The sequence below is a fragment of the Mandrillus leucophaeus genome, unplaced genomic scaffold, assembly GCF_000951045.1.
Source record: "Mandrillus leucophaeus isolate KB7577 unplaced genomic scaffold, Mleu.le_1.0 Scaffold1683, whole genome shotgun sequence".
Taxonomy (NCBI): domain Eukaryota; kingdom Metazoa; phylum Chordata; class Mammalia; order Primates; family Cercopithecidae; genus Mandrillus; species Mandrillus leucophaeus.
In genome coordinates, this window is record NW_012101680.1 from 24,887 (window position 1) to 37,096 (window position 12,210).

Sequence of the window (12,210 nt, forward strand, 5' to 3'; positions counted from 1 at the left end):
TGATGATTAGGGATGTTGAACATTAAGAAAACCATGTCACTAAAACATTGACAAGGGACATAAGCAGACACTTCTCAAAAGAAGACATACAAATGGGATTCTTATTCTATCACAATAAGCTGCCTTTCTTTTGAAAAATACAAAATCAGACCATTTGAAAATTAACTTTAATTTTAGTGACTGACAGTATGTTTCCCCTTCTCTATCTTCTTTTCTCATTTGTGATTTTTTTTCTGATCATTATGAACACACTCAGCAGAGTAACCTCCATTCTTAATCTGTGCGAATTGTGCTGATGAGCTGGTCAGCTCTCTTAAAGTCACCAACAAAAGAGTTTTAAATTTCCTAGTTGGTAATACATTTTCAGCGTGCCACAGGATACTCTTAGAACAATGACTTCTGGTCCAGGCATTATGGATTATGATGATTGGTTCTCTGGATTTCTATAAGCTTTGAAATTAAGAGGTATAAATCTAAAATAAATTGGACTTCATACTATTTACACATTTATTGGGTTTGTTAATTATTCCATAGGAAAACAAATGAAAGACTTTTGTAGAATTCAATTCTATGTTACCATATTTAGGGTTACAAGAAGGGAATTATATTGATGTAATTGACAGACTGAATTAACCTGAGTCATCACATGTGATATTTCTAGGTGTTCAATGGTACTGACATTCTTTTCAATATGTCCATGCCTAGCTTGGGTTTCTGGGGGAGAGATGAGTAGCTCGTACTACCCATCTAAAACATAATGTCCATTAGTTGGAATAATGGTGTGATAAGATAGTCTTCAAGATGATGCCCTCAATTTCTTTCCTCCCTGCATGCTCATGCTGCTCTTTACATTAACAGGTAGAGTCTAGTCTCCCATTTCTTGAATCTGTGCTGCTCACAATGACTTGCTTTACCAACAGGACGCAGCAGAAGTCATACTCTAGGACCTCCAAGGCCAGGTCATAAGAAGCTGTGTGGTATTTGCCTGTGTGTCTTGGGACCAACTACTATGTCGTGAGGACTCCAGGTAACATGGAGAGTCAGACAGGACCACACGCAGCAGCCAATGTGCACTGACAGCCAGGCGAGTAACCCATCTAGGCTCTTTAGCCTAGCTGAGCTTTCAGGGGACTCCAGGTAACATGGAGAGTCAGACAGGCATCACACACAGCAGCCAATATGCACTGCCAGCCAGGCGAGTAACCACCACACACAACAGCCCGTGTGCACTGCCAGCCAGGCGAGTAACCATCACACACAGCAGCCAGTGTGCACTGCCAGCCAGGTGAGTAACCACCACACACAACAGCCCGTGTGCACTGCCAGCCAGGCGAGTAACCACCACACACAACAGCCCGTGTGCACTGCCAGCCAGGCGAGTAACCATCACACACAACAGCCCGTGTGCACTGCCAGCCAGGCGAGTAACCATCACACACAACAGCCCGTGTGCACTGCCAGCCAGGCGAGTAACCACCACACACAACAGCCCGTGTGCACTGCCAGCCAGGCGAGTAGCCCGTCCAGGCTCTTTAGCCTTGCTGAGCTTTCAGGGGACTTCAGCAGCAGCCAACCAACCGCAGCTGCAAGAAAGACTCCAAAAGAACTTTTGTAGCGCCCGTCAACCCACAAAACCATGAGAAATAATGTTATTTAAAATTACTAAACAAATAATGGCAATAAACAATATTAAACAATAAGTAATTCCTTAAGTTTTGCAATGGCTTACTATTCAGCAAGAGAGAGCTAGAACAAGTACTAAATATTGCACAATACTGAATAAGTGTAAGTTAAGTTGTGTAATATACTTCCATATTTTAAAGCCATTGACATTTCTGGACATATGTAAAAGTGAGCAGTGATTAAATGGTTCCCAAGAGAAGTTGTCTGTTGGATCTCAACATCATCATTTACCAATGGGAGCTGTATTTTGTTTTTGGAAAATATACAGTTTAATGTTTATTTTTTTAAATATACTAACAATTGTTTAGAAAGGCATATGCTATTTTGAAAAAAAATTTGAGAGAACCAGAAAGGTGTAAATTTTAAGCCTCTAATCACATTTATATGCTATTTAACCCATAAATCCAAAGTCTGATGGCAAATATGTTTATGTAACACTGATATCTGGATAAATAAATTAAACAGTTTTATTTTTACATGATAGGCCTTATAATTGGTATGATGTTGAGATGGCTACAGTGAATGGGCTCATCACCATAATAATATTTTCTCTTTAATACCTTTTTAGAACATTAAGTGACAACCAGAGTGTCTGAAACCGGGTTACACAGCAGGAATAAAATCAGAATGTCTGAAACTGGGTTACACAGCAGGAATAAAATCAGAGTGTCTGAAACTGGGTTACACAGCAGGAATAAAATCAGAGTGTCTGAAACCGGGTTACACAGCAGGAATAAAATCAGAGTGTCTGAAACCGGGTTACACAGCAGGAATAAAATCAGAGTGACACTTAGGTTGCAGCAGCAGGACTGGAATTCTTGCTGTTGGGGTTGGTGGTAGCAAACTCAATTATGGGTGGCTTCTGCTTCATGCTTAGATGGTGTGTTGCAACATTTCCTGTTTAGAACTTTCTAACACTTCCTGACTAGAGCTGTTTAAAATAGAAACAAACCCCTATGATTTTGAATTCAGCCAATTTATTGTTATAATTTGTTCATATGTTTCTACTTTTTAGACTGTGGCTTTCATGTAGACAGGAACTGTATCTTATACCTCTTTTTCTTCAGCAGCTGTGTGCCTGGCACCTAGTTGAATTGTCAGGTTCGTTGAATAAGTGAAGTAAAATTATACCAGAAGTAAAGTATTAAATGTATCAGTTTTACTCAGAAAACATATAGCTAAGTAAGATGTATGAATCAATTCACTCACTTATTTAACAAACATTTATTAAGTGACTACAGTATGCTATCAGCTAGGAATATGGCAGTAAACAAATCTCACCTTGTCTCAATGGATCCAGGAGTCTCTAGAAGCTTAATTCTTGCTCAATCAGCAATTCCTTTTCACTGAAGGCTTGACAAGAAGCTTTCAGAAGGCAAGAGTGTGTGAACCCAGCCGATGTTTGTGATGCCCCTACTGTGTGTCAGGAGCTGTAGTGTCACAGGGTCTGCCTGTGTCTCCTAGGAAAGGTGAAAACTAAGGACAATATTTTAAACAACAAATAACGCCAAGTATGCCACGTGATGGAGAGGGAAAGTGCTGGGTCCCAAGAGTATAACAGGCACTGAGCCTAGCGTGGGGTCCAGGTGTCTCTGGCATGGTGCCCTCCTAGTTCATGGTTGTCCCTCCTTGTTGCTCCTGCTGTCTTCTTCAGCTACATCTGTTTCTCTGCATTTCCTCATTTTACAGTGTGTGGGATGCAGTTATCTCTGAACAGGACTAGGCAACTGTACTCCTGTTATGCTGTGCTTGATGCTCTGCATTGATGTACACTGGGCCCAGGTTTCCCTGGTGGACTGCTTGGACCGTTCTTGTCATCTGGCTCTGAAGACCTTGTTCACAGAGGTGCACTTGCCCGACGGGGAAGCCAGAGATCTGGGGTCCTCTGATGAGGCCACTCTCACCTGTTTATCTTCCCTGACATACCTAACAGATGAAGCTCAGGTGGGCGATGCACCCCAGGCCACAGTGTGGACCCTGTACAATTCTTCAAGCTCCAGCTTCAACTCTCCTTCTTATTGCTCTCTTAGGACAGTGTATTTAGATGGAAGTAAATGAAAATAATGTTATTAGGGGATAAGATTAAAATTAATCCCATCTGTAAAAAAGGAAGTAGATTATTTGTGAACTGTAATACTTCATTTTTAGTGAGAAATCACCTTAAAACTTGGAACATGGGTACAAGATAATTACTTCATTCCGCAAACGTTTAGTAGCAAACTCTATGCCAGGACTGTGCTAGGTACTAGGGATACATGGTTGAATACATAGTATAAGATGCCTTGGAGTGTCAGGTAGTTTCATATAAATGAGTTTCATATAAACTACCTGAGTTTCAGGTACACACTGTCTGTATAAGGCTCATGCAGTATACAGACTGTGGTAAAAAGAGACTTCTAAGATGCACGGAAGACAGACAATAAAGGGTCTTGGAACGGTGGATAAATGTGTTTGGACGTTTCACTCAGGGCTGTTGAAGTTTTTGAAGGTCAGTGGCCTCGGGGTTTTGGCATTTTCAGGCCCTGCTAAGTACTTTGTTTCTAGCTGGTTATTGGCCACCATTACTGATTATCAATTGGCTCTGTCTGATTCAGCAATCCCACCACTGAGTACGCAAAGGAAAAGAAGTCAATGTATCAGAAAGATATCTGTACTTGTATGTTTGTTGCAACACTATTCACAGTAGCACAGATATAAAATCAACCTAAATGTCCATCAACAGGTGATTGGAGGAGAAAATGTAGAAAATATACACAATGAAATACTATTCAGGCACAAAAAGTATCTTTTGCAGGCACATGGATGGAACTGGAAGCCTTTACGTGAAGCAAGCCAGACACAGAGTAAACGTCATATTTTATCACTCATAAGTGGGTGCTAAAAGATGTGTAGGTATTGATGTAGAGAGTGGAATGATAGTGGAGACTCAGCAGGGTGAGGGGATGGACGGGGTGAACAGTGAGAAATTACTTAACGGGTACGATGTGCATTATTCCAGTGATGGATACCCTAAAGGCCCTGACTTCACTATGCCATCCATGCTGACAGCAAAATGGCACTTGTAACCCATAAATTTATACACAAAAATCTTAGACCTCTCTCTTCTCTCATAAGCCTCAGAGCTCAGTGATCCCCTTGGATCTCCTCAGCCTGCTGAGTTTTGACTTTCCTACCTAAGGTGGTTTTGGGTAGAGATAGGGGAGTGTTTCAGGAAGATGCTCTCCGGCATGCTGCTTCTGAAGAAACACTAGAGACTCTTCTGGTGACCTTTATCTAGTCACTGCTTTAAGCAAGGAATAAAACATCTGTGGCTAACATTTTAAAAGCTGTGTTTCCCACCCACCCTTCAGACCTGACAGAACAGATTTTAGGATTTTAAGGGAACAGCTTTTCGCTGACCCAAAAGGGCACAGTCGTGCAAAGGCCAATGTCAGGTAAGTACCTTTTCCCCATCTGTAACATAACTCTCAGATACTGTTCCCACAGCTGGAATCAGTACAATGTTTTGACTGAGGTATTGGAAAAGCCTATGAGCATGTTATCATTTGAATATATGAGTAATGTAAAATTTAGACAGAATTTTATTTGAAAGGATTATTTATAAAATTTGTAGTTAACTGATTTATATTGTGGTTATTTCAAACAATAAAAATCAGGTTGTTGTGTTGTAAGCTAGAAATATTTACAATAACACATGGTCTTGATCATCTCACATGATGAATTGAAGATTAAAGCAAAATAATTTTATCTTAGGGAACTTTGTGACAGTTTCTGTTTCACTTTGCCTAATAATGACTTCAAACTATTGTGCATATACAGAGAACTCTTGAGTAAAGAGACTTATTTTGACTATTGCGCTATGTTGCTTTTTCAACTTTTTAAGATCTAGAGGAACATACATTTAGTCTCAGCTGACCAACTAAATGTTATGGAGTCAGCTTCTGTGTTATGTGCTGAGCGTTGAAGGAACAGTGGAGACAAGGCTGCTGCCCTCGCAGAGTCTCGGGGAGAAAACCTGATGGAGTGTGTCAGGGAACACGCTGGGAGCATCCCAGGATACCAAAAGCGCACACAGATAGAACACCTGCCTCAGAACGGGGGAGGGTCAGACAAGGAGAGGTGTCAGGAAAAACGAGGAAAGTTTAATCTGCAGGAATAGAAACACACTTGAGAAATCCACAGGGAATGAAAAGAGAATGGCTGAGCAGCAGCAGATTGTCAAGAAGGAAATCAAGAAGGAGCAGCCAAAGAGGTTGATAGAGAACCAGGAGAAAGAAGGTGACACTGAAGCCAAGGGAAGGAAAGTGTTTCAACATTTCTGGAAAAAATGACATGCTCTATCTTAACCTTGCTGTTTTATGAGTCATATAGCCACATTCCAGGTTCTGAGAAGTCCAGCACTAAGGATGTTTCTTTTGGTTTGCTTAACCCAGCATTTGCCAGAATAATCTGGGCTCAGTATGAGTGTGTGTGTGTGTGTGCGCACGCGCGCGCCTGTGTGTTCCACTAATATCTCACTGGGGCTAGTGCTCTATACAACATAATTTTTAAAACACTGGTTTTATCTATCCTATGTTCAGCTGCAGCAACACCTGCAAAGGTCAACTTTGATCATGTGTCTTTGTTACTAAAGAAAACAAAACAAACCAATTAATAAAGCCCACCCTGCAGTGGCTCCTCCCTACCTGTACAATGGAGCCCACCTGGCTTGGCCTGGGTGCCCGGTGCTGACCTGGCCATGCTGCAGTCTGCCTGCTCCTTTGCCTCCCATTTCCTCCTGGAGAAGGTAGGGATGCTCTGAGCCTTGGCCAGCATGGAACATGTGTCCTTCTCCTAAAGCAGACCATGTTTTCCTGAGTCCTCTTTAATTCCTTTTAAGGGTATAGATCAAACAATGTATATTTTCTAGCCTCTCCTTGTCTCCCCTTCCAATCTCCATACAGAGATCTGACCTTTCCTTAAAGCTTTTGGTCAGGTATCACCCTGTATGCAGTTTTCCTGCCACTTCTGCAATGCACGTACTTTACTGGTACATTAATTGTGGGGGAAAGAAAGAGAGATCCAACTGTTACTGTGTCTATGTAGAAAAAGGAAGACATAAGAAACTCCATTTTGATCTGTACTAAGAAAAATTCTTGTTTTGAGATGCTGTTAATCTGTAACCTTAGCCCCAACCCTGTGCTCACAGAAACATGTGCTGTATTGACTCAAGGTTTAGGGAATATAGGGCTGTGCAGGATGTGCTTTGTTAAAAATGTGTGTGCAGGCAGTATGCTTGGTAAAAGTCATCGGCATTCTCCGTTCTCTATTAACCAGGGACACAATGCACTGCAGAAAGCCACAGGGACCTCTGCTCAAGAAAGCCTGGGTATTTTCCCGGTTTTCCACCCCGAGACAACCTGAGAAATGGCCTCGTGGGAAGGGAAAGACCTTACAGTCTCCCAGCCTGACACCCGTAAAGGGTCTGTGCTGAGGAGGATTAGTGCAAGAGGAAGGCCTCTTTGCAGTTGAGATAAGAGGAAGCATCTGTCTCCTGCTCATCACTGGGAATGGAATGTCTCAGTGTAAAACCTGACCATACATTCTATTTACTGAGATAGGAGAAAACCACCCTATGGCTGGAGGTGAGACATGCTGGTGGCAATACTGCTCTTTACTGCACTGAGATGTTTGTGTAAAGTTAAACATAAATGTGGCCTACGTGCACATCCAGGCACAGCACCTTTCCTTAAACTTATTTATGACACAGATTCCTTTGCCCACATGTTTTCCTACTGACCCTCCCCCACCATTACCCTATAGTCCTGCCACATCCCCCTCGCCAAGATAGTAGAAACAGTGATCAATAAATACTGAGAGAACTCAGAGACCAGTACCGGTGCAGGCCCTCACTTGCTGAGTGCCAGTCCCCTGGGCCCACTTTTCTTCCTCTATACTTTGTGTCTTATTTCTTTTCACAGTCTCTCGTCTCCACCTTGTGAGAAATACCCATAGGTGTGGAGGGGCAGGCCCCCTTCATTAATTATGCCATACCAGCTCAGGTTTTTCATTTATATATCATTTTATATCATCTTCTTTCTTTCTTAGAGGTTGGTTCATTTATTTATTCAGCCTTTTCACAATATAATTGTATGTCATATAACTTTATATTTATTTTCATTGGTATTTATATACCTTTCTTGTAAAAATGGAGACTTTCTAAGTAGATCTTCATTAACGTTGAAAGAACAAAGTTTTAAGTCTTGGTCTCAGCCAAAAGGAGTTCCCCGCATATCCAGGAGGGAATAAAACACTTGCATTGTTGCGTTAGACATTCTTACAGAGAAAGCAAACCATGTCAAACGGAAAATTGCTAACTTTGCCTCAGGGAGACCAGGTTGATTCACTGAGAAAGTTTGAATTGGTTTAGAAAGCATGGTTCTGAGTTTTCTAGGAGAAGGAGGTAAGTTAGGGTAGGGCATAAGAAGTAATGCCCACATCAAAAAGTTAGAAAGATCTTAAATTAACAACCTAACATTACAACTGAAAGAATCACAGAAGCAAGAAGAAATCAACCACAAAGCTTGCAGAAGACAAGAAATAAATAAAATCAGAGGTGAACTGAAAAACATTGAGACATGAAAAACTGTTCAAAAGATCACTTAATCAAGGTTTTTTGAAAAAATTAAGATAGATAGGCGCTAGCTAGACTAATGAAGAAAACAGAATTCAAATAAACACAATCAGAAATGATGAAGGGAATGTTACCACTGATGCCACAGAAACAAAAATAACAATCAGCAACTACTATGAACACCTTTTTGTGTGTATAGACACACAAACTATAAACCCTAGAAGAGATGGATAAATTCCTGGACACATACATCCTCTCAAGACTGAACCAGGAAGAAATTCAGTCTCTGAACAGACCAATTATGAGCTCCAAAAATTGAATCAGTAGTAAATAGCCTACCAACCCCCCAAAAAAGCCCAGGACCTGATAGATTAACAGTCAAATTTTAACAGATGTACAAAGAGGAGCCAGTACCACTCCTACTAAAACGATTTCAAGAAATAGAGAAGGGACTCCTCCCCAACTTGTTCGACGAGGCCAGCATGATCCTGATACCAACGCCTGGTAGTGACACAACAAAAAAAGAAAGCTTCAGGCCAGTATCCTTGATGAACATCCATTCAATAATCTACAACAAAATCCTTGCAAACCGAATCCAGCAGCACATAAAAGGGTAATTCACCACAGTGAAGCAGGCTTTTTCCCTGGAATGGAAGGTTGGTCCCTCGTGGGCAAATCAATAAAATGTGATTCATAACATAAATAAAACTAAGACAAGAACCATGTGATTGTCTCACTAGGTGCAGAAAAGGCTTTCAGTAAAATTCAATAATGCTTCATGTTAAAAACTCTCAACAAATGAGGTATTGAAGGAACACACCTCAAAATAATAAAAGCCACCTATGACAAACTCACAGCCAACATTATACTGAGTGAGCAAACCCTGGAAGCATTCTCCTTGAAACTGTCTCACCACTCCTATAGAACACAGTATTAGAAGTCCTTGCTCGAGAAATCAGACAAGAGAAAGAAATAAAGGGTATTTAAATAGAAAGAGAAGTCCAACTACCTCTGTTTGCAGACAACATAATTCTCTTATCTAAACCCTATAGCTGTTACCCAAGAAGCTCCTTAAGCTGATAAACAACTTCCACAAAGTTTCAGGATAAAAAAATCAATATACAAAATTTGCTAGCATTCCTATACACCAGGAAAAGCCAAACTGAGAGCCAAATTGGAAAGGCAATTTTATTCACAATTTCCACAAAAAGAATAAAATACCTAGGAATACAGCTAATCATGGAACTGAAAGATCTTTACAATGAAAATTACAAAACACTGCTCAAAGAAGTCAGAGAAGACACAAAGAAATGAAAAATTATTCCATGTTAATGGAGAGAAGGAATTAATATCATTTAAATGGCCATACTGCCCAAAGCTATTCCTATTAAACTACCAATGACATGCTTCATGGAACTGGAAAAAGCTATTTAATAATTCATGTAGAACCAAGAAAGAATCTAAGCAGCCAAGGCAATCCTAAGCAAAAAGAACAAAGCTTGAGGCATCACATTACCTGACTTCAAACTATACTACAGCACTACAGTAACTAAAACAGCATGATACTGGTACAAAAACAGACACACTCACCAAGAGAATAGATATCAGAAATAAGATCACACACCTACAACTATCTAATCTTTGACAAAGCTGGCAAAAACAAACAACAGGGAAAAGACTCCCAATTCAATAAACCGTTCTCGGATAACTGGCTAGCCATATGAAGAAGATTGAAGCCGGACTTCTTCCTTACACCATATACAAAAATCATCTCAAGATGGGTTAAAGACTTAAATGTAAAACCCAAAACTATAAAGTCCTGGAAGACAACCTAGGCAATACCATCCTGGACATAGAAACAGGCAAATATTTCATGATAAAGTCACCAAAAACAATTACAACAAATGCAAATATTGACAAGTGGGATCTAATTAAACTTAAAAGCTTCTGCTCGGCAAAAGAAATTATCGATAGAGTGAATAGACAACCTACAGAATGAAAAAACATTTACAAACTATGTATCTGATAAAGGTCTAGCATTCAACATAAGGAACTTAAATAAATTTACAAGAGAAAAACGCTATTAAAAAGTGGCCAAAGAATTGTCTATTCATGTCCTTAGCCTACTTTTTGATGGGATTTTTTGTTTGTTTGTTTGTTTTTCTTGCTAATTTGTTTGAGCTCATTGTAGATTCTGGATATTAGTCTTTTATCAGATATACAGATTGTGAAGATTTTCTACCATTCTGTGGATTGTCTGTTTACTCTGCTGACTGTTCCTTTTGCCGTGAAAAAGCTCTTTAGTTTAACTAAATCCCACCTATTTATCTTTGTTTTTCTTGCATTTGCTTTTGGGTTCTCAGTCATGAAATCCTCACCTAAGCCAATGTCTAGAAGGGTTTTTTCAATGTCATCGTCCAGAATTTTTATAGTGTAGTCCTATAATCCTTTTTTTATTTCTGTAAAGTTGGTAGTAATGGTGCCACTTTCATTTATGATTTTAATACTGAGTCTTCCATCTTTTGTTCAGTCAATATAGTGAAAGGTTTGATCTTTCAAAGAATCAACTTTTAGCTATGTTTATTTCTGCTGCTTTCCAACCTTCTAATTTATTGATTTATGCGCTAATCTTTATTATTTCTTTCCTTCTTCTAGCTTTGGATTTAGTCTTTTTTGTTTGTTTGGTTTTTTTCTACCGCCCTTAGGTATAGAATGAGGTTACTGATTTGAGATTTTTTTCTTAAATGTAGTTGTTTATATTCATACATTTTCCTTTGAACTCTACTTTCACTGTATTCGATACATTTTGGTATATTTTGTTTTTATTTTGTCTCAAGATGTTTTATAACTTCACTTGTGATTTATTCCTTCACTCACTGGTAGTTTAAGAGTGTATTGTTTAATTTCCACGTATTTGTGAATTTTCGAGTTTTCATTTTTTATGTATCTGTTGTTTCTTCCATTGTGGTTGTAAATTATATTTGGTATTATTTCAAGCTTTTTAAAATGATTTAAAAGTCATTTTAGGACCTATTTTGCGGACGAAGATATGGCCTATCCTAGAGAAAGTTCCATATCCGCCTGAAAAGAATGTATATTCTGCTGTTGTTGGGTGGACTGTTCTGTATATGTGTATATTAGCTCTAAATGGCTTATACGGTTGTTCAAGTCTTCCATTTCTCATGAAGCTTCTATCTGGTTTTTCTATCCATTAATTAAGATAAGGTATTGAAGTGTCCAACTACTACTATAGAACTGTTATCCTTTCAATCCTGTTAATTTTTTCAGCTTTACTGAGGTATAATAGAGAAATAAAAATTGTACACATTCAAGGTGTAAAGTGTGATGTGTTTATATCTATATGCACATTCTGAAATGATTACCAAAATGTAGTCAAACAACGCGTTAATTACCTCAGATAATAGTTACCTTTTTGTGTGCATGCGTGGGATAAGAAAACTTAACTCCATCCCCGGTGACTGCAGAGTGGCCATTCCAGCTGCTCCAGGCTCCAGCAGAGGAGGAGCGGGGCGGGTCCAGTTGGGGGCCAACAGGCCTGGCGCGCTCGCATCCGGAGCCCACCCAGACCATGTTCTGCAGCCTGGGCGCCCAAGCTGCAGTCCGCTCTGTGTGCAGGCAGCAGCCGCCTGGCAACTCCCGAGCCTGCTCGCACTCCCAGCATCGCAGAACCAGGACCAGGTGTACCGGGGGCCGCGGCCAAGCCAGGCATTCTGCCCGGCGGCGGCGGCTGCACAGGGTCGAGAACTGAGAACCTGGCGCTCAACCCCATCGGGGTGACTGCCTAGTGCCCATGCCAGCAGCCCCGAACTCCCTGCGGTGGAGGAGTGGGGCGGGAGGCACGTCCTGGGGACCCTCAGTCTGGGCGCGCTGGCTATCCGGGGCCTCCTAGGCCA

General features: G+C 40.4%; 1 protein-coding gene across 1 annotated transcript in view; it reads left to right on the forward strand.

Moving 5' to 3' along the window:
- The first annotated feature begins 1,142 nt into the window (after nucleotides 1–1,142).
- The window catches only part of LOC105537076 (ankyrin repeat domain-containing protein 18B-like), a 47,967-nt gene continuing 36,899 nt past the window's right edge, over nucleotides 1,143–12,210 (forward strand). The window contains 3 exon segments of the mRNA XM_011976547.1: nucleotides 1,143–1,285; nucleotides 5,170–5,245; nucleotides 11,782–12,090. Coding sequence (XP_011831937.1) covers nucleotides 1,143–1,285; nucleotides 5,170–5,245; nucleotides 11,782–12,090 — 528 coding nt within the window.